Source organism: Neolamprologus brichardi, chromosome 16, assembly GCF_056152115.1.
Source record: "Neolamprologus brichardi isolate AB-2024 chromosome 16, ASM5615211v1, whole genome shotgun sequence".
In the NCBI taxonomy this organism is placed as follows: domain Eukaryota; kingdom Metazoa; phylum Chordata; class Actinopteri; order Cichliformes; family Cichlidae; genus Neolamprologus; species Neolamprologus brichardi.
This window is the reverse complement of record NC_142119.1, coordinates 29619681-29642346: the sequence shown is the minus strand read 5'-3', so window position 1 is coordinate 29642346 and position 22666 is coordinate 29619681. Positions and strand designations below refer to the sequence as shown.

General features: G+C 39.0%; 1 protein-coding gene across 1 annotated transcript in view; it reads right to left on the bottom strand.

Annotated features, from left to right (window-relative positions):
* LOC102789333 (ephrin type-A receptor 6-like) overlaps positions 1-22666 on the bottom strand; it is a 175485-nt gene that overhangs the window by 66382 nt on the left and 86437 nt on the right. The window contains exon 5 of the mRNA XM_006802383.3: positions 19413-19748. Within this exon, the coding sequence (XP_006802446.1) occupies positions 19413-19748 (336 nt within the window). The remainder of the gene's footprint in view (positions 1-19412; positions 19749-22666) is intronic.

Sequence of the window (22666 nt, the reverse complement as noted above, 5' to 3'; positions counted from 1 at the left end):
CTTTCTGTCACACACACATACACACACAAGAACCCCCTGTTACCCCAAAGCACTCAAAGTGATAGGTGAACTTGAAAGTTGGTCTGCTTTATAAACTGTGTAAAAGAAAACATATATTTACCGCTGAGACCATCTCATCTGCTCAATAAAGATGAGAGGAGCTTCACAGCACAGAATGACTATAAAGAGATTGAAATTATACTAGAATTCTTCCTGTGGAGACCAAGCACTTGAATGCAACAGCAGACAGCAGCTTTGGCAATACATTTGGTGTATTATGTGCAGGGAGAAACGTTCTCCAAAGTTAACAGTGCTATTGTTGCTATGGCCACATGCTGCAGCACAAAATAATTAGCAAACAATGGGCAATGATGTCAAAAGCATGAATAGAGTGTAATATGGGATTTTATATATCAACCATCTAGCAGGGAATCGGGTGTGAACACATTCAAAGGATTCTTTTTTTCAAGAAAAGCAAAGCATGAAACTCCTTTGGGTTGCTGGCAGGTAGTAAGTGACAATGAGTCACGTCGGTGTTTCTGTTCCAGTTTATGGAAGTTTAGTCTAGGGCTCGTAATTCAAGCAGCATTATTAGGTAAAGCTAAAAATATGCTGTACATTCAGCTGGTCCATTTACACCTAAGTGCAGAAAATCTACAAAGAAATGAAAATGATTTTAGTCATTTTAGTCGCTGCACTTAGCAGCTAAAGTTGAGAAGTCAGGAGCTACGTTGCTATCACACTGTCATGCAAGGATAAGCAACATGGAAACCTATTTTACCCTAGATTTGAATTTCTTGACATTTGACCTTTTGTCCTACAGCTGCTATATTTAATGCTTTATTAAATATATTCCTATTTTCTCTGTCTTTAAACATGATACGTGGGTACAATATGTGGTTTGGTTGTCACATGTATGAGCCTGGTTTCTAATAACATATAAATCAAGAAGCACTGTAAGTTATCCAGGAAAAGTCAACTGTGCAACAGGATGATGGATACTGTATGTAAATTCATAGCGGCATCCCGTGTGCATGCACTATATGCAGTACATGTCATGAGAATGATGAATTTAAACATGAATAATGAATACATTTTGGAGATAGGGATGTTTTGAGGTGAATGGATGATGTGATTACCTACTGTGTGTGTAAAGACATCTAGGCTACTTGTGCAGATATTTGTGCAGAGATGAATCCATTTAGTACTTAGTGCCATTTAGGTTAGTTTAAGTGTGGGAAACCTTTGGCGATGATGTGATTCTGGGCTGACATTCTGTAGGAAATGGAAGAGGGGGGTTAGCAAAGTCTTTCCTGCAAGCCTGTTGGACAAAAGGAGATACTTAGGTTTACTTTTCAGGAAGAAGTAACTAAATTGAATGGGCAGGCAGAAGGAGCACTCAAGTAGTGCTGCATGGCTCAGCGTGAATGAAGATACATAATGATCAATCTACATGTCCAAATGAATCATTTTACATGCAGTCATAAAACAGTTCGTGAAATAGTCACAACATTAATTATTTATTTTTACTTGCTTTAATACTTTTGTCTTTACCTTGTTCTGTTTGGCTGGCTTTTGGCAACACCAATTGATTGGGTTTAAGAAAATAATATGACCTGAGTAAAAATACTAAGAAAATGTAACACATTTTCTTGAATTGGCATGAAACCAGGCTCATACATTACTATGACAAGACAAATTCATACCCGGCGACAAGGTCAGACTTGTGTGCACAATATTGAAAATGCTAATGACCATATTTTAATTATCACTTTTTGTGAGCCTTGCAATAGATGGGTGACCTGTCCAGGGTGTACCCTCCCTTTACCTTATGAAAAGGAAAAGACCCCCCCACCCCAAAAAAAACAAAAACAAAACAAAACAAAACAAAAACCCCCAAATCAGTTTAAGTGCAGCTCATGTCACTTACATAGGGACCAACTACAGCTTTTCTATATACTAATTTCAGTGTGTTTTATGCCTATCTCCTTTACATTCAAGGTCAAGAATGAAATTTAGGGATTAAAATGTCAACATGCTCCAGAAGTTAAAAGAACAACTGAAATAGCAAACACAAGTGAGCAGTCAGTCCACCGATTAACACCCTGTGATTTTACATAAAAGTCTCACAAAATATACTTAGTGAACTGTGAGATGGGATTATTTTGTCAAACTTTAATTTCCAAGGTCAAGTTCAGTCTTGACCTTGGAAATGAAAGGAAATTAAAGTTTGACAAGCTCATCTCTTTTTGTTTGTATTAAAAGGGGTAACTTTAAAGCTTTCATGTCACATGTAAGCAGCTGTATAACTAACAACGTATAACTCTAGCATTGTTTGTGCTACAAGAAGCACACATCATATGCACAATGCTTAAATGCATAAACAATCACCAAGCTGCTCATGTACCGTTATAACAAAAGAGTCACATCATTGAAACATCAAACACAGCTCATGCTTCTAGTGTTATTAGTCTTATAATCATTGCTTCAAAAAGAAGACCAATCAACAGCACACAGATTATACACAAACAAGGTCAGCAACAGTGAAATAAATCCTCCCTGTTCCTCCTATTTGTCTCAAGATGAGAACAAAGCAAACAACAGAAAAATTCTCATAATTTGCAGTAATGAAACTACTGCCTGCTCTGTTTGGTGTTCAATACTGGGGCTAGACATAGACAGAGAGAGAAAAAGAAGTCTGGATAGAAAGCTGAAGACTGTGATGATGCCAGTGTAAGGAACTGCTGGTGGGTGTCTGATGGGATCAGTCACCCCTGGGTGTTGAGGTCATTCAAACGTGGCCGAAAAGGGCTAGAAATGACCACAGAGATATCATAAAATATCATATCATATATTATAAATGGTAGACTATACTGAACGGTTATGTCTTGCACAGAACATATAAAGTTCTTTCAGCTTGTTGTGTTCATCTATGACCAAAATAATGCAAAGACTTATTAGGTTTGGACATAAAACTGGTTTCTGAATATTAGCTAATGGCCAGCTACTTTACTGTGGTCATACTTGTATAGTTCTATCAATTCACAATAACATTCAGCATATAGAAAGCTACGGAGTCTTAGAAACAGGCATGAACACCCTGATATTTCCTCCAAATATAGATTACCAGCACATTTCTAAGATAAGAAACGTGTTAATGCAATAAAAAATGCCAACATAAAATATAGTGAATAATGATATTAATATGAATATTTCATATCTCTTTGCTATGGTTAAGGGCCCAGATTCCCACCCTCTATGGAAAGAGAGAGTGGATAAAGTTACAGACAAACAACTGAATCTGAGCTTGCACAAAGTCAAGGTTTTATACTGAAGAGTTGAAATGGTTGTTTATCTGTCAGAATAATAATTGTCCTTACTGTAAAGTTTAATTAAGCCAATTAAAATAAGCTGAATTGAAATGAATTCAAATAAATGTCACTGATTATTTTTAAATTTTCATATATTTTTAAATAAAGATGGTGTTGGCAGAATGAGCGTGAACAGAGCTTGACTGAGTGGGAGGTGAGGAGCTGCCGGTTGGAAGGGCAGGTTTCAGTATGATAATTATGTCTCTGAGGAGCAACACGAACACAGAGGTGTAATCTCACCAACTATACAGCCCCCTTCAAAAATACAATCTTCTGCATGAATTACAATTATCCCATTACAGATATGACTCTCCAACCTTAACATGCGGGCTGATACCTTTTAATCCTCTTTTTAAACCAAGTTTGTCACTTTTGTATGTTATAGACAAAATAACACCATTTCACATTTTAGTGTTAACCAGCCTCACAGAAGCTTGATGAATTTCATGAGAAATGTAACACCCATCTGGTGTTACATGGCAATAAACTGCCATGGTTCTTCACCCTGTTAAGTGTTGATATACGCATTTTCCCATGAGAAACGCTTTCATGGCTAAAGTGAATTCTCTGATTCTCTGAGCACTATACCGCAGAGCAGAGTGTATGCAAATACATCAGTAAGTGTAACACGATGAAGCACTACAATCTGATCAACTGTAGTTCTTCTTGAAATACAGTCAGGTCTATAAATATTGGGACATCGACACAATTCTAACATTTTTGGCTCCATACACCACCACAATGGATTCCAAATGAAACGAATAAGATGTGCTTTAACTGCAGACTGTCAGCTTTTATTTGAGGGTATTTCCATCCAAATCAGGTGAACGGTGTAGGAATTACGACAGTTTGTATATGTGCCTCCCACTTCTTAAGGGACCAAAAGTAATGAGACAATTGGCTTCTCAGCTGTTCCATGGCCAGGTGTGTGTTATTCCCTCATTACCCCAATTACAACGAACAAATAAAAGGTCCAGAGTTCATTTCAAGTGTGCTGTTTGCATTTGGAACCTGTTGCTGTCAACTGCCAGGAACCCATCAGAGAGATAGCAAAAACATCAGGTGTGGCCAAAACAACTGTTTGGAACATTCTCAAAAAGAAGGAACGCACCAGTGAGCTCAGCAACACCAAAAGACCCGGAAGACCACGGAAAACAACTGTGGTGGATGACCGAAGAATCCTTTCCCTGGTGAAGAAAAAACCCTTCACAACAGTTGGCTAGATCAAGAACACTGTCATGTCTGGTGTGGAAGACGTGTGGAATTGGAAATAGGACCCAAAATGCGGCAGCTCTGGTGTAGATGAGTGTTTATTTAACAAAAGAAAATACAAACAGCAATGGCGTGGGTGAAGGTGAAACAGGAAAACCTAAACTGGGTAAAACTAACAAAACAAACCAGAAACGAAGAGGAAGGGAGGTCCGGGGAAATACATACGGGGAGACCGAGGGGAAACAACACAGACGAACCAGCCCGAGGACGAGGTAACACACCCTATCGCTGTGTCCCATTTCAGGGTCTGCACGCTTGAAGTACGCATTTTAAGTGCGGTTACGTCACCGCCACGCGACGACGGCTGTCCCAATTCGAAGTGTACTTCAAATGCATACTCCAAATGCGCCGTCGATTTCCCCAAATATCAAGCGTGGTCCGGTGCACGCTTCGTGGTCCCATATATCCCACAATCCATAGCGCGGCGGTGGGTGTGGATAATTTTGCCGCAAAATACGGCGAAGGGAGCGGCCGAAGAGTGAACTGTCAAAAGTAAGTACTGAATATGACGTCACTTATTCATGTGTGAATATTTAATAATGAAGAACATTAAAACATTGCTGTTGGCCACATGTCGGCAAAGTTATGTGACATTAGTGATGTTTGTACTTTCAGCGGTAACTTGGTTTTAAAGCCTCTACTTCTAAATATATATATAGTCGACCTTAATCTTACAGAGAATCTGATGATTTTATGGATAATTAAAGTCAGTCATATATCCACAAACACAACAAGCTGAAAGTCAGTGATTGAGATAGATAGATAGATAGATATAGATAGATAGATCTATCTATATCTATCTATCTATCTATCTATCATAATAATAATCTGACAATACTATAATATTGGCCATATTATATTTACATTACCATAGTGAGATGACTTTAGTCTCATGAACAACATTAACTAGTTATTATTTACTAGCTAATCTTAAATGACTGTTCAGTACAGAAATGAAGCCCTTGAATCATGTTTTACAGTCCTGTGGTCTCAGCCTCAGATACTCAACTAATCAAAGTGATGTCATGACAAAAATGAATGACCAACAAAACAATTTTCTCCTTCATTTCTGTCACACAAAGCTGTATGTAACGTGTCTCGCGGTTAGTATCATGGTTGCTAGGCAACCTGAACAGCGCGACGAAGCATATACCGTCCTATTTCACACGCCTCTCACTTCCGCACTTCTCGTACTTATAGTACGCACCGTACGTAGTACGCGTAGTGCGCGTACTTCAAGCGTGCAGACCCTGAAATGGGACACAGCCTATAAATACACACGGCAGGAATCAGGGGATGGGAAACAGGAGGGGAACACACCTGGAATGACAACTGACGAGGCAGGGGAAACATAAACAGAACACGCTGGCATAAGACACAGCCCTTCAAAGTAAAACAGGAAACACATACACGTAATGACACAGACTCAGAGACGCGGACTAAACACAGAGACCTACTACACTAAGGGAATGCACAAGCAGGGAAGACACCAACCAGAGGGAACACCACTAAACCCTAGAAAACACAAAACCATCAAAAGTACATAACCAAAAACACTGGGTCACCGACCCAGGACCATGACAAACACTCTCCAGGAGGTAGGTGTATGTGTGTCAAAGTCAACAATCAAGAGAAGACTCCACCAGTGTAAATACAGAGGGTTCACCACAAGATGTAAACCTTTGGTGAGCCCCAAAAACAGTAAGGCCAGATTAGAGTTTGCCAAACAACATCTAAAAAAGCCCTCACAGTTCTGGAACAACATCCTATGGACAGACGAGACCAAGATCAACTTGTAGCAGAGTGATGGGAAGAGAAGAGTATGGAGAAGGAAAGGAACTGCTCATGATCCTAAGCATAGCACCTCATCAATGAAGCATTGTGGTGGAAGTGTCATGGCGTGGGCACGTTTGGCTGCCAGTTCAGCTGGTTCTCTTGTATTTATTGATGATGTGACTGCTGACAAAAGCAGCACGATGAATTCTGAAGTGTTAGGGGCAATATTATCTGCTCATATTCAGACAAATGCTTCAAAACTCATTGGACGACGCTTGACAGTGCAGATGGACAACGACCCAAAGCATACTGCAAAAGCAACCAAAGAGGTTTTGAAGGGAAAGAAGTGGACTGTTTTGCAATGACCAAGTCAATCACCTGACCTGAATCCAATTGAGCATTTCACTTGCTGAAGACAAAACTGAAGGGAAAATGCCCCAAGAACAAGCAGGAACTGAAGACTGTTGCAGTAGAGGCCTGGCAGAGCATCACCAGGGATGAAACCTGGCGTCTGGTGATGTGTGTTCCAGACTTCAGGCTGTGATTGACTGCAAAGGATTTGCAGCCAAGTATTAAAAACTGAATGTTTGATTTATGGTTCTTATTCTGTCCCATTACTTTTGGTCCCTTAAGAAGTGGGAGGCACATTTGCAAACTGTTGTAATTCCTACACCGTTCACCTGATTTGGATGTAAATACCCTCAAATAAAAGCTGACAATCTGCAGTTAAAGCACATCTTGTTCGTTTCATTTGGGATCCATTGTGGTGGTGTATGGAGCCAAAAATGTTAGAATTGTGTCGATGTCCCAATATTTATGGACCTGACTGTACATGCATCTGATCCATTTATTATCCAAACGTTCTGCTGATGCTGAGCTGCACTATAAGAACTAAAAAGTAGTGAAAGAACCAGTTAGTTACATGAACAGCTATAGAAAAAGAAATGCCTAAATGCATTTTTGCAAGGATGCAAAGTGCTTTCTACTACAAGACTCACACATTAAATCAGGCACCTTTGTCTATACCTAAGTGCCCCCTATAACATTCGCATGCACACTCACATGGAAGAATCGGGGGCAACTCAGGGTTCAACATCTTGCCCAAGGATACTTCATCAAGCAGAGCCGAGGAGCTGGGGAGCAACCCATTGCCCTTCTGATTAGCAGACAACTCGCTCTACCTCCTGAGCCACAGGAGCCTATCATGGAAACTGTATGGATACTGAAATGATGACTGGATGATGAACACTCCCCAAACTTATAGAAAAAAAAAGAGGAAACCAGACAAGGAGATAAAAATAAAATCGAATTCGATCAGCACGACATTTGTCTGACAGGTTTGTAGAGGAAACATATCTCTGAGAGGAAACAAAAGAGACAAACTTTATGACTAAATGAAAAGGACAATAAACTTCAGCATTCATGCATTAAATCAGTGCCATACAGCTGCCTTATAGTAGCATGTGATGTCAGTATTTATTATGATGAACACACAAGTTAAATATACACAAGTGATACTATGGGAGGGTGAGAAAGATGTGGGGGAGCGCAAAAGAAGAGCAAAAAGAGAATGATAACGGTACATCAGCAGAGTAAATACTCTGATAAATCACAGAGGAGACAGAGCTGTCGAATAAATTTATCCCAGCCCATTATTCCCTCTTGTATCTCCCACCACAGGAGGCATAAAGACTGTGTGTGAATGTGTGAGTGCCTCCACAAGAAAGAGTGATGATGAAGATGACCCTGGCACTGACGTATATAGCAACACAGGGGCACACGCACACGCACGACATCCGTGACACGACGCCACTAAACATTCCCTTGAAACACCATCACATACACACGACATCAGGTAATTGGGGCCCCTGGGCTCGGGTGCCAAGGGTGCGCATTTCTTGCAGAGAGGCGGATAAATCAACTGTTAATAAGCCGGCAAGTGCAGAGTTTCTATTTACGACTGCTCTTTCTCCACAAGGCCAGTGTCACTAGCCCAAATGTGGTCTCTCATGCTGACAAACACCCCTATTCACATATGCACACACACCTACACACATACTCAGACGGTCCTCAGGCAGAGGACCCCAGCATACCCGTGCCCCTGGATGTCAAGGGAGAATATAAAGCTTCTCCTGTAATGCAATATATTCAGCATTTTTCATCAGTTCATGCTTTTTTCTATTAAATCATAATGGAGAAAGGATCTCAGCTAAATCTACCTCTCTGACACGCACACATACAGAGTCGATGTCAGCGATGTCAGGCTTCACTGGTAGCTAGACCTCAGTATGGCAGCACAGTAGAGGACAGTATTGATTCATCCAGCGAAAAGTCACCTTCTTCCTCACCCCACCCCAGCAGCCGCCTCGAGGGCCCCGGTCATTCCACTCAGCCAATTTGTATGGCTGTTGTTATTATTAGTGTTTCTGGTATAGCGCTTTGGTCTAGGGGCACGGACACACCGCTTTATGATGCCGCGCCTAATAAACATCATTGTGATTTTCCCAGGCTAGTAATTAAGTGTGGGGCTAATTTGTCATAGTTAGTTAGTGTGGCGCGATGCCAGAAGAGGGCTGCCTGGGAGGGGTACGGTGGCTGAGAAGGCCAGGAGCTTAACACAGACTTTTCATATAGAGCCAAAGCTGCATAACGACATTGACGCTGGACTGGGCATGACAGAGGGCATGGGGTTCCATATGCAGACCCTGACGTGGACATTTCTGTGTACATGATTACAATAGATTTTTATGATTATGGGGGTATTTGAGAGCAAGAGCTTCGAATTTCAATGTGATTCAGTGTTTTCTGTTTTGTTTGACTTTTTTCTTTTAAGCACATCTTAAAATGTGTCAGTGTGTAGACACGGTTGTGTATATATATCTGTACAAAACTGTGTCTCAAGGCTAAAGGGAACAAGAAAAGTGGTAAACAATTGGCAAGGCAAATCAGAATGGAGAACTGTATTTAGATTAGGCTATACAGATTAGATTATACATGCAACTGAATCACTGTTTACAGACATTATAGTAAAAACACATTAAGCCCAAAGAGAGAGGGTGAAAAAAGAAATGTTGCTTATATAACCGAGTTAATCGTTTTGCCTCAGAGGTATTGTATAGCTGCAAAAAGATCTCATTTGAACGTGTTTGTAGTCCCACTGCTTATAAAAGAAATCCTGACAAATTAATAGGGATGGTAATAAAGGTTCTGTAGTGCAGGGATTCAGGTACTGATAACAGAAATCACATTATTGGCATACAAGATAATGACTCTATCAAAAGTTAGTATGTGTAACAGTTTTTGTACTGCTCTCTAATGGAGTCCATGTAACTCCAGGAAACAAATGTAAGGGGAAACAAACCTGAAACTCATTAGAGCAAATGTTATCCATCATACTCTCACTCTCTACTGCATTCAGAATTTATCTTAAAATTATTTTGTACATTTAATGGCCCTCTGAGGTTTTGGCCCATTATAGAAAGATTTGGTTTAGGGCCAGCCAAATTTTAAATGGAGTACATTAAGCTCCTTTCCAGTGTTTATATTTTTATTCCAGGGCTGTACTAGATTTCCATTATTCACATTTTTAACTAATCCTTGCTTATTAATTATAAGGTCTTGGTCCAGCCACTCTGTCTGAAACTAGCCATTTTAGCTCCTCTCACTTAAAAGCCGCCCGCCCTTTAAACCAACTTTCTTCAGACTGGCTGCCCCGTGCAAACCGAAGGGTCAAACAGCAGGGGAGTGAAACTAAGACCATATTAAAGATATTGCCTCCATATGACACCATAAAAGCCCAAGAGTTGAAAAAGTCTTTCTAAAATGAGGGTTGAGCCTTTCTCCATCTCCAAGCATCCACCATCAGAGCAGCGCATTTAATTTAAGCTCTAACACTTTCAAATATCACATCACCTCTGTATACAGTCAAAATCTGACAGACTTTAGAGTTTAGTTTAGTTTAGTCCTGTGGAATTAAGTTGTACCTTTTTAAAAAGTTGCATCTGTTTTCATAGTTCCTGTATTTAGTGGTAATGTATTGCATGCCTAAAGCAAAGAGGCTTACTGTAATTCAGTTTTACCATCCATCCTCACACACTCACCGACTCATTGAGAATCTGCAGCAGCTAGAATGCAAATTGTGTCTGATTCACATAACTTATGAGAGATAGATCATGGAATCGTAATTTTATTAACATTTAACGGCCACAGTCAATTCTGCACACCATTCAATGAAGCCTATGTGTAAGTTAAATAAGGAAGATCTGTAATCAGTCATCTGTCTGCTTTCCTGGATGTTATTTTGCTTTTCTGTTCTCTACATTCCTACTGCTTTCCCAGGCTGTCAGTTTTAATACTGTCATCAGTATTTTAGTCTAATCATCTTCTTGCCTGCTTTCTTTGGGCCAATCAGCCTCACTGTGCGCAATTTAAATCTGTGCTCTCTGTCATTCTCTCTTACGGACTCTCATTGGTGCAAAATACCTCATCCCCATCTCCACCTCACAGACACCTCAGTCATAATGACATCCAAGCCTCAGTCTCCATCTTCACCACCAGTGTCTAGACTTCGGGTCCTGCCTAAACCCCGTCACCAGTGGGATTCTGTTCTTCCATGTTGAGTCATCGGAGTCTAATCTCCAAATACATTAATTTCTCTATCTCAATAAATCATCTTCAGCTCTTTCAAATGATCTCTCAATCTTGAATTCATATATGTGTATGATGTTGTACAGTTGTATGTTAACCATATCGTAATATAAATTCAGGCCCATGTTGTACACAGTGTTGGCATAAGCATGTGATTAACTAGGCCTATAGAAATTGAGCTAGAGATCTAAGTGATGGACAACCCAGGATTCATTCAGTTCTGAAATGATAATCACATCAAATAGAACAGAACATTAATCTTGACGTCATGGACAATTTAGGATCTCTACACTGTCAGACACACCATCGTGTCAACTTTGTTTTCACAGATGCACAGTATGTCGATGATGTGGACACACTCAGTCAGTACCAAGTCAATGAACAGCTCTCCTCTTCCAAGCTCTTCTGTTATTGCATATCACCATGCAGATCTGAAATTGTTAGCTGTGCCCACCAGCTTTTCATCTACAAAAGATTGCCTGATTAGACTCTATCAAGTTGCTGTAAGAAAGCTCTGATGCGTCACCGCAACTGAGAATCTGATCTGTCTCTGATTGCTTTCGGTGACATACACAATTACGCAGCTGCTTCCTGTGATTAAACAAACTCTCCTGTTTCTAGGCCATTTCCTTCTTGTCCTCTTCTTCATCCTTTGCTTTTGTTTGCATTCATCCACCTGTCCACTCCCTCTCCCTTCCCTAGTTTAAATCGCAAAAATCAGCTATGAATTCTGTAATCCCTCATCTATTTACCGTGCAGACAAAAGCACAATAGTTTACAAATACACCTATGATATTTGCAAAGCCACATTTCCACAGAAACAGGAATTAAACAATGTTAAACACCTCAACTGCTCATAATTAATGGAATCTTTATTCACATTTATAATAAATATAACTAAACTTGCAAGGTAACTTGCTAAGTGATATTGAAGCTCACAGAACTGAGCTTCCAATTTTTAACAAAACTCTCTCGCAGTGCTGCTTTTTAGCAGTCACGTTCACCCAGTGCTCACCCTGAGTGGTTGAAGTGGCCTTCACTCTGTTTATATTGGTCTTTATTTTAATTTTTGTTGTTATGTATGGTAGTAACTTCCAGTATCACTAAAATATGTGCGTTAGATATGTGTCCAGCATTTACACCTCCAAGTCCGAAAGCATGGAATCGTCTCCCCTGCTTGGGGATGGGAGGAGTTACTGTTCCAGCCAGAGGACTTCAAGTATCTGCTAATGCTAATATATTGCTAATGAGTGGAGTGAGGGGTGTATTGAATGAACTAGCAAACAGATTGGTCCAGCATCTTTAGTGATAAAGCCACTGTACTGACCTGATGTAATGAAGAGAGGCATGGGTGTGAAGGCAAAGATTTATAATTACTGGTCAATCTTCATTCCTACCCTACTATCGACTACAAGAATAAGATCAAAGATTGAGTGGTGGCAATTAGCTTCCTGAAGGGTGTCTGAGCTTAGCCTTAGAGCTAGGAAAAGAACTCAGTCACCAAGAAAGTGCTAAGAGTAGCACACAGGTGTCTTGCATCAAAAAGAATGAGTTGAGGTGGCTCAAGGTACTCCACCTCGTTGAGGTATTTCATTCATTTTATACCGGGAGGAGAACCCGGAGCCTGACCCAGGACACACTGGATATATTATGTGTCTCGGGTAGCTTGGGAATGAGAGAGAGCTCTGTGCTTCTCTGCTTAGACTGCTGCCCCCTGACCCAGACCCAGATAAGTGGTAGAAAATGGATGAGTTGATGGTGCATCTGCAAAAGCAGAATCCACTCCGTAATGGAATATGTAAACCCCCATGAAATTAGCAGAATCTTGTAACTGTAACTGATTTTACGAGCGTTTAAGTCGAGAGAAATCATAGACAGAGGACGAGCATAATACACTGTAATGCTACCAATGGGTCCAAGTTGGTGTGCTTGTGAATGTAACTCCTGAACCACATGACTGAATGTCAGAAATCAGCCACAGTTGGATTCCTTCAATAAAACCATCTTCAACATGTCCCATAACACCTATTTCTGCCACATTAGATTTTATGGCAAATTAGATTTTATGTCCAAGTTAAAACAGAAATTCTCCGTATTCAGTAAATCTACACAAATGAGCTTCAGACCAAGCCGTATAGAAGTTACCACATTCCTTATTGAAAGCATTTGTCACAAAAATAACTTGTCAAATATATTGCAGTGGTTGCCACGGCCACTCAAGTGTTTTTTCTTTTCTTTTCTTTTTTATAGGTTTTTACAAAACACATCTAGAAACACAAGTGCACTTAGAGTGTGTCTGTGTCTCAGTCTCTTCCGTGCACTTTCTTTATCCTCTGGCCACATTTCTCATCAGCTAATTTACCCTCTTCTTCATTTTGCCACCCCCTTTTTTGCTCTGTCGATCCTCTCCTCACTCAATCATTTTCTCACACCCTGCTTTTCATTTTCATCTTCTTTCATCCTCTTCCTATTATGTGTCACTTCATTTGTCTTCAAACCACTCTTTTCCTGCTTTCCACATTCATAACACCTTATTCCCTCTCTCAGGCTTACCTCACAGACTGATTTCACTACTCTCACTTAACCTCTACATCCTCTCCCAGCTTTACATGTCCTCTACCTTCTTGCTCTTTTCACCTTTCCTTTTGACCCAGTCACCCACTTTGTGAGGTCTTTATGTGGGAGTTGACCAAGTTTACTGATGGATACTTTTGGATGTGATTTTTTTTCTGTAATTATGCTGACTATAAACCATTAAGCACTCAGGTCACAGTAGTGATATTGTCCTCATGTGGACATAAAGAACCATAAATGTTCCTATAATTTCTTCAGACTTCAGATTGTTATTTTCCGGACAGGCGTTGTCCTTCTCCTACTCTTAATCCTTATGTGCTTTACAACCTCTCCCTAAAAATGGAAGGAAAAGGAAAGTATTACAACATGTCAAATGTAGAGAGCATGTCAAATGTTTGTAGTCTGATTTGTAGTCTGTTTGTATTTTAATATACTTAATTTGAACTTTGCACTCACTTTAAGAGGCACATTTACCAATTTGTTGCACAGTGTTGGGAACTATGCAGTTTTAAGGCAGTTTTTTCTTTTCAGCTGCTCAAACTCCTTTGTCTTATTTTTTGATAATTAGACAGACACAGACTTTAGCACCATGACTTTTTAAATGTTTTGTCACTGTAACACAGACAGAATGTTGTTTTGGTCTTGCTGAGCAAAGACTTTCTCTCAATGGCAGAACACAGACTGATATATATTGTTCAATACTTATGATGCATGTATTTCTATTTTTAAAATGTGTTTGGCCTTCCCCTACTTTTTCTAGCCTAACAAATGCAGCATTCATGATTTCAATTTTTAATTTATCAGACCACTTGACAGTCTTTTTCATCTTGCCTCAGTTAATCTTTAACAAGCTCATGCTTTATCATGCTTTAAAGAAGCACAGAGAAGGCAAAGATTATTTGCTTCTGTGTGTGTCTGTGTTTGTGTGACTCAAAGAGTTTTAACTTGTACTGAGCTGTGAGTACTGACAATGGAAATGTTCCCGAGCACTGCAAAAACTACTCATTTTGGGGACTGCTGGCTGAGATTATGGCAATTTAATATCAGTTTGTGTGTGAATCATTTAAATTTATTATGTACTATAATATATATAATATAATTCCAAATTCTAATTCTTCTTATTTTATATTGAGAAACATTATCCGTGAATGGCTAGGCTCCTTGTTCAAGCAGTCTTTTATAGAATTCCTGCCTCATATTTATTAGTGAAAAACTTTTGGGACCAAAAACCTTCCTTCCAGTCTTTTTCAAAATTATTGCTCCAAATTTAAAATAAGCGTTCATTAAAAACAAATCCATATTTTTTTGTATTTTTCATAACATTTTCAATGAAAAATAACCTTTAAATTATCTTTTTGTATTTAAATGAAAAGCTTTAAATTATTTGCAAATCATTGTGTTCTTCTTTTATTTAAATTTGATACATTTCTCCAAGTTTTTTTTGAAAGGTGGTTGTAATTTTCCAAGATTCTCCAGTGCCTGTGTGTGAGTTACAAAGACTTATGGGAGTGCATATATCAGATTAGCTTCACTGAATCATTTACTAAATATTGAAAAGGTTAAGCCTGACAGGAAATTATCATAAGCCTATATAGTTTCTCCATTTCCCTCCCACATGTGTACAATATTTAAATGTATTTATGCCAGTGTGCATGTGTATGTGTGAGTCTGTGTGCGCGTTTTCGCAAAGCAGTTCCTCATAAGCACAACAAATCATACACTAACTTCACTGGCACAAGGCATTTACCAAAACGGCCATCAGCATTTTAATGACAAAGTCTAATCTATTTATGGCCAGAGTAAATTATTACATCGGACTCTTGATATTCCCCACAACACACAGAAATTTACATGGCTCGCTCAATTCTGCTGATGGCAACTCTATGCTAATGGTGTTGGAATTTTCTGTGCACCTTTCCAAACAAGCCCATCACACTGAGGTTTAGGTGGATGAGTCAGGGGAAGCATATGTGCAAAAGCATGTATGCATATCACTGCCGCATGCAACTTTTCATATTCTTAAGAAGGTATGGTTATCTTTCAACTTGAATGCATACGCTGACCGTGTGCACTCTTTCAACTTTGTCAAAAGCAGTTTTTCTATTGCTGACTTTGAGATAATTGCCAGTCTTAATCAACGTGACTTGCAGATTAACCCAATTTCTCTTCAGGTGTCCTATTGTAGGTCTTCTCTGTGTTTGCCACACTGTAAACACTGGACACATGTTCTTTTGTTCAAAAAAAGCAGCATAACTTATGTGCAGAAGATATCAAATACTAAGGGCCCTTCTATTTAAAGGCTCCACAAATGTAACACTTGGTTTCACAGTGCATCGCCTTAGTTGAAGAATTTCTTGTAATTACTGAGTATTCTTGTACTACAAGTGCAGCGGTATCAGTTTTACATGATTTAGATGATAGATTTTGAAAGGAATCTTCATGTAACCATGACAAAAAGACCAAGTATTACTGTCTCTTTTCACTAAATTGAAGCAATAGTGTGGAAGTATGAGAATAGATATATTACCTAGTCCCTTCTCAATATTCTAACCACCAACTATTCCACCACCATCACATTATCTTTAAAGAAATTGTATTTTAAATGTAAGAAATCCCCTTACTTTGCTTCAGTGAGTATCTACAAATGCACATTTTTTTGGGATTCAGTTTGAGAAACTAAATTGAGGATTAAGCCAAATCGTTTTAGATAACTTTGCCAGGGCATTTATTTTGTAATTTGAACCAATGATATATCTAAATATTTAGTCAAACATATTGTTTGCATGAGTAGTTCCAATTTTTCTAAGCTAGTTTTTTTTAAAAAAAAAAAAACCAAAAACCCCCAAACATTGTATTTAACATCCTTAAAGCCTATTCAACATTACAGTAAAATATAGATTTCAAAATTTCTATTTGAAAATATTATAAAACGATGCAAGAATAATCTAAGAATAATCTTAGGCAGTGTGTGGCCTATTGCTTTGTGCAATTGTGCTCATGAATCATCTTGCATCACTTCTATTCTTGCTGAGGTGTGAAAAGAAGATATTACACCTTCTGGTATGCAAGTATGAAAATGATGAAAATGTCTACTCTCCTTTTACTCACAGTTCTAGACACTTAAAAGTCATACAAACAGTATAAAGATCCTTAAATTAAAACCTACATCTTTAATAATTAGAAAAAAACAAACAAACCCAAGCAAAACAAAACTATGACAAGGAAATAAAATTGCAGCAATTATTTTGGCTAAACTTAACCAGAAATCAGACAATCAAACACTGTATGTGACACTAATACAAGAACAAACCTGTTGAATCCCAGAGCAGTCTGTTGTATTCTTTGGCATGTGGGAAAACAGTTTATGTACATACGATGTTGAGTACACTTTTTTCCAGTGGGTCTAAACAGGCTTGTCCAACAGTGGCAAGCACAGAGGGAGAACCAACATTATGAAAACACTACTCCATTCCCCAGCACTGGTCATATGCCTCAAGTAAACCCGAGGTTTATTACTTTCATCCGGTAGTACTGATCTGCTTATATGAGCTTATGAGCTTATATCCAAAAAACAAAGTTGGAAAGATTTGTCCATTCATTACTTGGTGTTACTGATAACATGACACCTGCTGCATCCGTGGGTTGGATGGAACACTGTGGTATTAAAACTACAACTACCAATGTAATCAATAACCATGTTTACCATTAAAATAAATGACACAGACTATTGACTCGCTGACCAAACTCTAGTTTCTGTCAAGGAGATAGTGGTAAAATACATCATCACTCTGCTTATCAGTGGCCGAGGGCCATAAATCTACCTTTTCCCTTGAGCATTTTAAATAGCTGCAGCTGTGTACGTTAGTGTTGAAATAGGTCTTGTGCACAGCCCAGGGACCTGCCACAACTATGTGCTAAACTGGGCATCTTAATGAAATAAAAAGGCTGCGTGTAACATTGAGGTGCCGGTAAAGGATAGAGTTGTCCCCAGTGACACAGAATAATGCATTTAATGTATTTTGGCTCTATGAGAAAATGTATTTCTCCCAGCCTCCCTTAGCAGCGGCAGAAAGGAGGGAAGGAGAGAAAGAAAGAGGAGAGAACAAAGAAGCAAAAAACAAGCATGCTTGAATATAGGAAACCGGAGGGAGAGAAGGAGGGGAACGAAACAACCATCAAGACAAAACAGGGTGAGGGAAATAGTCAAGGGAGGAGGCAGAAAACAGAAAACACAGTGTTTGCAAATCAAAAATTAAAAGCATAAGCATGCTATACACCAGAGGATGTCCCAAAGATATAATGGGCCTTTCAGCCCCTTTATTTGGGGAAAACAGGTAAATACAATAACAACTTGAACCTCTGCCATCATTTACAGTAGTGTTTGAGGGTGCCAACCTACAAATATTAGAAGGACAATTACCTTACTGTCATAACGCCAGGCCTGTCTCACTTTACTAACTGCATCAAAAAGCAACAAATGATCAAAGTATTGAATATTAACTTTCACAAGGCCATTCTCACAAATCTCTAACAAGGCCGCAGTAACACAATAAACTAATGACTGTTCTAAAGCTGTGTACTCAGAACAAACCTTCTTGATCACAGCTCCACAGTACATAATCATTCTGATTGGCATATTGGAATATATCATTTTTCAGATTTTGTTCTGTGGCAAAATCTCAAAGCTCAAAGATGGAGTGAGAAACTCTGTGAGGAACAGTCGTAACCAAGGATTTTGCCCCATGTCAAATTATTTTACCTTCTATTAATAAAATGCCATCAAACTGTGAGCGGAGGTTTCTCTGAAATACGACTCACGTTCAATCACATACAGTATTCAGTATTGAAGATTTGCAAATTATAATAGGAATAACCTTAAACTAATGAAAATCCTTTTCTGGAAAAAAGCACTGTTGGTGACATTTGCATAAGGGTTGAAAGAAAAGAGCCATGACGAGTAAACAAACAAAAAGCTGTTTACATTACAACGTGAACACATTTCCAGAGCTAATTTTCTTCTTTCTTGCCTTTGCTGGCATATCAATACATGTTTGGTACATTACTTCTACCGTTAAGTAGGATAAGATGGCAAGAAGCCATTGGCAGCCACTAGCACGGAGTCATGTGGATTTATCAACAGCAAACCAGTCATTGCGCTATAATGCTGGTAGGTCACAGAGTACCCTTAAAAACAGGGGATGATCTCCTCACAGTTCCATAAATACCTTTTAAATGAACAAATCCTCTGGGCGTCAAAAGTTATGAAAACAAACATGAAATATTCTTGTCTTATGGCGATTATACTCCTGCCAAAAACTAATGAGTTTTTCACTTACTCATAGTCTAACTACTGAAAAATTTCACAAAAATCAGGTTAATCTTTGAGGTATTGAGTTAACATGTGTAGCATGATACTGGGGAGAACCAATACATTTCTAACCACATAAAGCCGCACAGAGGAGGGGATTAATTTGTTGCTAATTAGATTATCACTGCAGATTTCATTTATATGTATAATCTCACACATACACAGAGTCCTGCACAATGTATTTGGGAACAACTTGAGGTGTAAGGTAGTGTGAAAATACCAAGAAGTTTTCATGTTATCATAAACTTTTTCTGGTGATATGATTAGGTATATTAGGGAAGATTAAATTTATCTTGGTTATCTTTATGTATTTTTTTAACCAGCAAAGCAGAATCCTACATTTTATAGGACTTGTGCTTAAGAAAATGACAAGTAACACACTCAACAAAAATAATAGTACTCACCACCCTGATCAGTGCTGACGGTGATGATGGCCACCGGTCGAGGGAACGAGCTCATGTCTGACACACCGTTAAGCGACTCGATCTCAAAGGTGTAGTTGGCGTGTGCGGAAAAATCCACGACAGTGACAGTGGCGTTGGTCAGGCCTAACGGTCCTGGCAAGAAGCGAAGCTCGTCTTCACACTGCTGGCAGCGGTCGGGCTCTGGGCCGCAACGTTTACACTGGACATTGTAAGTTAGGTCCCTGCGACCTCCTGTGTCGCTAGGGGGCGACCACTCCAGCAGCAGGCAGGTGTCGTTCAGGTTAAACATCAGATTTCGTGGACGAGATGGAGGGCCTACAAAAGAGCAGAAACTGATAAACTGATAAAAGAATTTAAAATTATATTTCAAATGAAACATGGGCAGCACTTTCTGTTACAGCTCAGTAATATTGTTGTAAGAGTAGCATAATAATGTGGAAACAAGCAGGAATTTAACCACAGATGTTTCCTGGTGATCCTCACATAACTTAAAGTTTGTAATTAGAGTTAGAGTGGATTTTGCACCTTGCAGGCCTGATTCCTGGTTATTACAAAGAAAGTTATCTGTGTAGGTTCCTACTCATCCAGGTCATTGAAAGAAACGTGACTGGACTTCTTAAAGAAGACAACTTAAAGAAGTCTAGTCAATTTCTTTCCAAACTTCTTAGACTACAATAAAGTTCTTCAGGTTTTTACAGTTAATAATCCACAGCATCAAATATAGGATTTATATTGTTACCGTTTAACAGAGAGGAATGCTGAAGGCATAGGGTTGGAGTAATTATATCCTAACATGTTAAAGCATCAGCTAAGATTACCTTATTGTCAAGTGGATACTACCTCAAGTCAGTATATAAAGATGTAAATACATAATTATTACTATTATATTACTAGGTGTTTATAACAATATTATATACATATATATATATATATATATATATATATATATACTTTATAAAACTTTCTATAAAATATTACATAGACTATATATACATTGATTCTGTTGTAAAATACAACATTGATCCAGTTTGTTTGACTTCTAATGCTATATTATAATATTATGAATTGGTACTGCCTCATAGGCATATGTTTTTTGTTCCTCAGTATTGTACCTATATCATATATATGTAAGATAATACTTTGTTATTACTTTAATATTAAGCTGGTAATAACTTGCTATTTCCATATTAATAACATGTTTCCACCATTAGTACATGACTGTACAAATGTTGATATACATTTTATTATAATATACATTTTTCAATATTATTATTAGTAGAAAGCACAACCAAGATATGTTTAGCTGATGTTTGCTGTGTTTAATTATAAAATCTCACAGTTTACTATATCAAGATTAAATTAAATAACAAAATTCATTGTTAGTCTACAGCAGAATAACCAGGTTTATTAAATAAAGGGCTTAAGTGCCCAGCAGTTAGTTTATGTCCCTACATACACAATTCTAATATCACTGTTTCTGCCAAATAATTTTTGAGCATGCTTTCTTTTAATTATATCTTTTGGACAAACTGTTGCTAATATAACTGCAATTCTTTCATTTTGTGTTTCAGACCCATAGTCACACAATTTCACACCACCCTACCAAGTTATACAGGCAAACAGAGTTTCCATCAGCTGCAGTCTAGACACTAGAGACTGCATTCTATCACCGGTCCTGATATGGTGCTATGTTTAACAATGATGCTGCAGGTGCAATCACCTAAATCTTATTATGTGTCTGAATTTGGAAATAGTTAATTCAATCATGCAGTACTTCCAAGTAGCCAAGCTGTGCATTGTACTATTTGGATAATAAGAACCAAATGTAAGTCGTGCACACCAGCGTTAGCGTTCCTATACCTGTATAAGAAACATCACCCAAAATTGCCAAATGAGGTCAAAAGCAGGTGAAAGAATGCTCTGAATGTCATAGTCCTCTCATGCTTCTAGTACTGGCTTTCTATTGCCTTGTGTTTCCCTCACTCCCTTTCCTTTTTTTCTGTCCCTCTGTTTGTGTATGTCTTGTCTCCCTGTGAATCCCTGGAGGCGTGACTCTCCACCGAGACAGATGATACACGTGTGTCATTATTCAATCAACCACCTACAGTATATATACACTTGTCATCCACCCCTTGCCAGACTGTCAAGTAAATTACTGCAGTAGATGGCATTCAGGCTCCTTGTTGAAACTCTAGTTAACTAATTACACATTGTCTTTGTTCTCCCAACCTCCAGTATGTGCCAACCAGCTACCAGTTAACCCCGATCTTTTACAATCTATCCTCGGCTTTGACTCTGCCCGCCACTCTCCATCTGAAACTCCAGCATCAGCTACCAACCACCTCCAGTTACACACCCTGCCTGCCACTATCCACCGTCTCCTCCAGCATCAGCCTCCTGCAGTCAATCCACTCTATTGATCTAGGATCCACCTCTGCAGAGTATTAAACTGAGTATTTTGCATTTGCGTCAACTAGTGTTTCGTCTAAAACCTTAACACTAAATGTTTTTCTATTTCATAAATGTTTCACACACATATCTTAAAGTCCTGCTGTACTGACTCTTATAAGGCAATCCTCACCTGTGCAGTAAACAGCCTAACTACCTCCCTCACATTTCACTTTGCTAAGGTCTTGTGCTCCCTGGATGCGCGTGTTTGTGTGTCAGGATAAGCATTGTGCAATAGCAGGCAGCCAGCTGTCAACAGGGTGGAGTTAAAAGGCCTGGGGGATTTGAACACTCCCGTCCTGCCAAGCTCACTGTCTGCGAGGACAATGGGATGTTTCCCTCTCTTCCACCATCCCTCTCTCCCCACCGTTGCTAAAATCTCAGCAGACAGGAAAGCTCCTCCTACTGCTCCTCCACTTCTGTCAGCGTGTGTCCATTCTCTCCCTTTATCTCTCTCTGCCTCTATCGGCCATTATCTCACCTTCTCTATTCTCTCCATCGAGGAGAATCCACCCACCTCCCCTCCTGCAGAGCAACCCCACTGCCATCAATCAACTCCTATTCTAGGGGGAGATTGGTATCACCACCTCCTTCCTTTCTCTCTTCACTGTCTACTCCATCCAGCCTTTACACTTTTCCCTCTCCTTTATCTCCCCTCCTCTTCTATCTTCTCTTTCTTCCTCTCTAACGTTGTCTTCCTCTAAGGCACTCGGTCTTTAATCTCTATTGTCTTCAACGTCAAGCAAACAGTTTATGTTTTGGCCTACACGCCCCTGATTAAAATG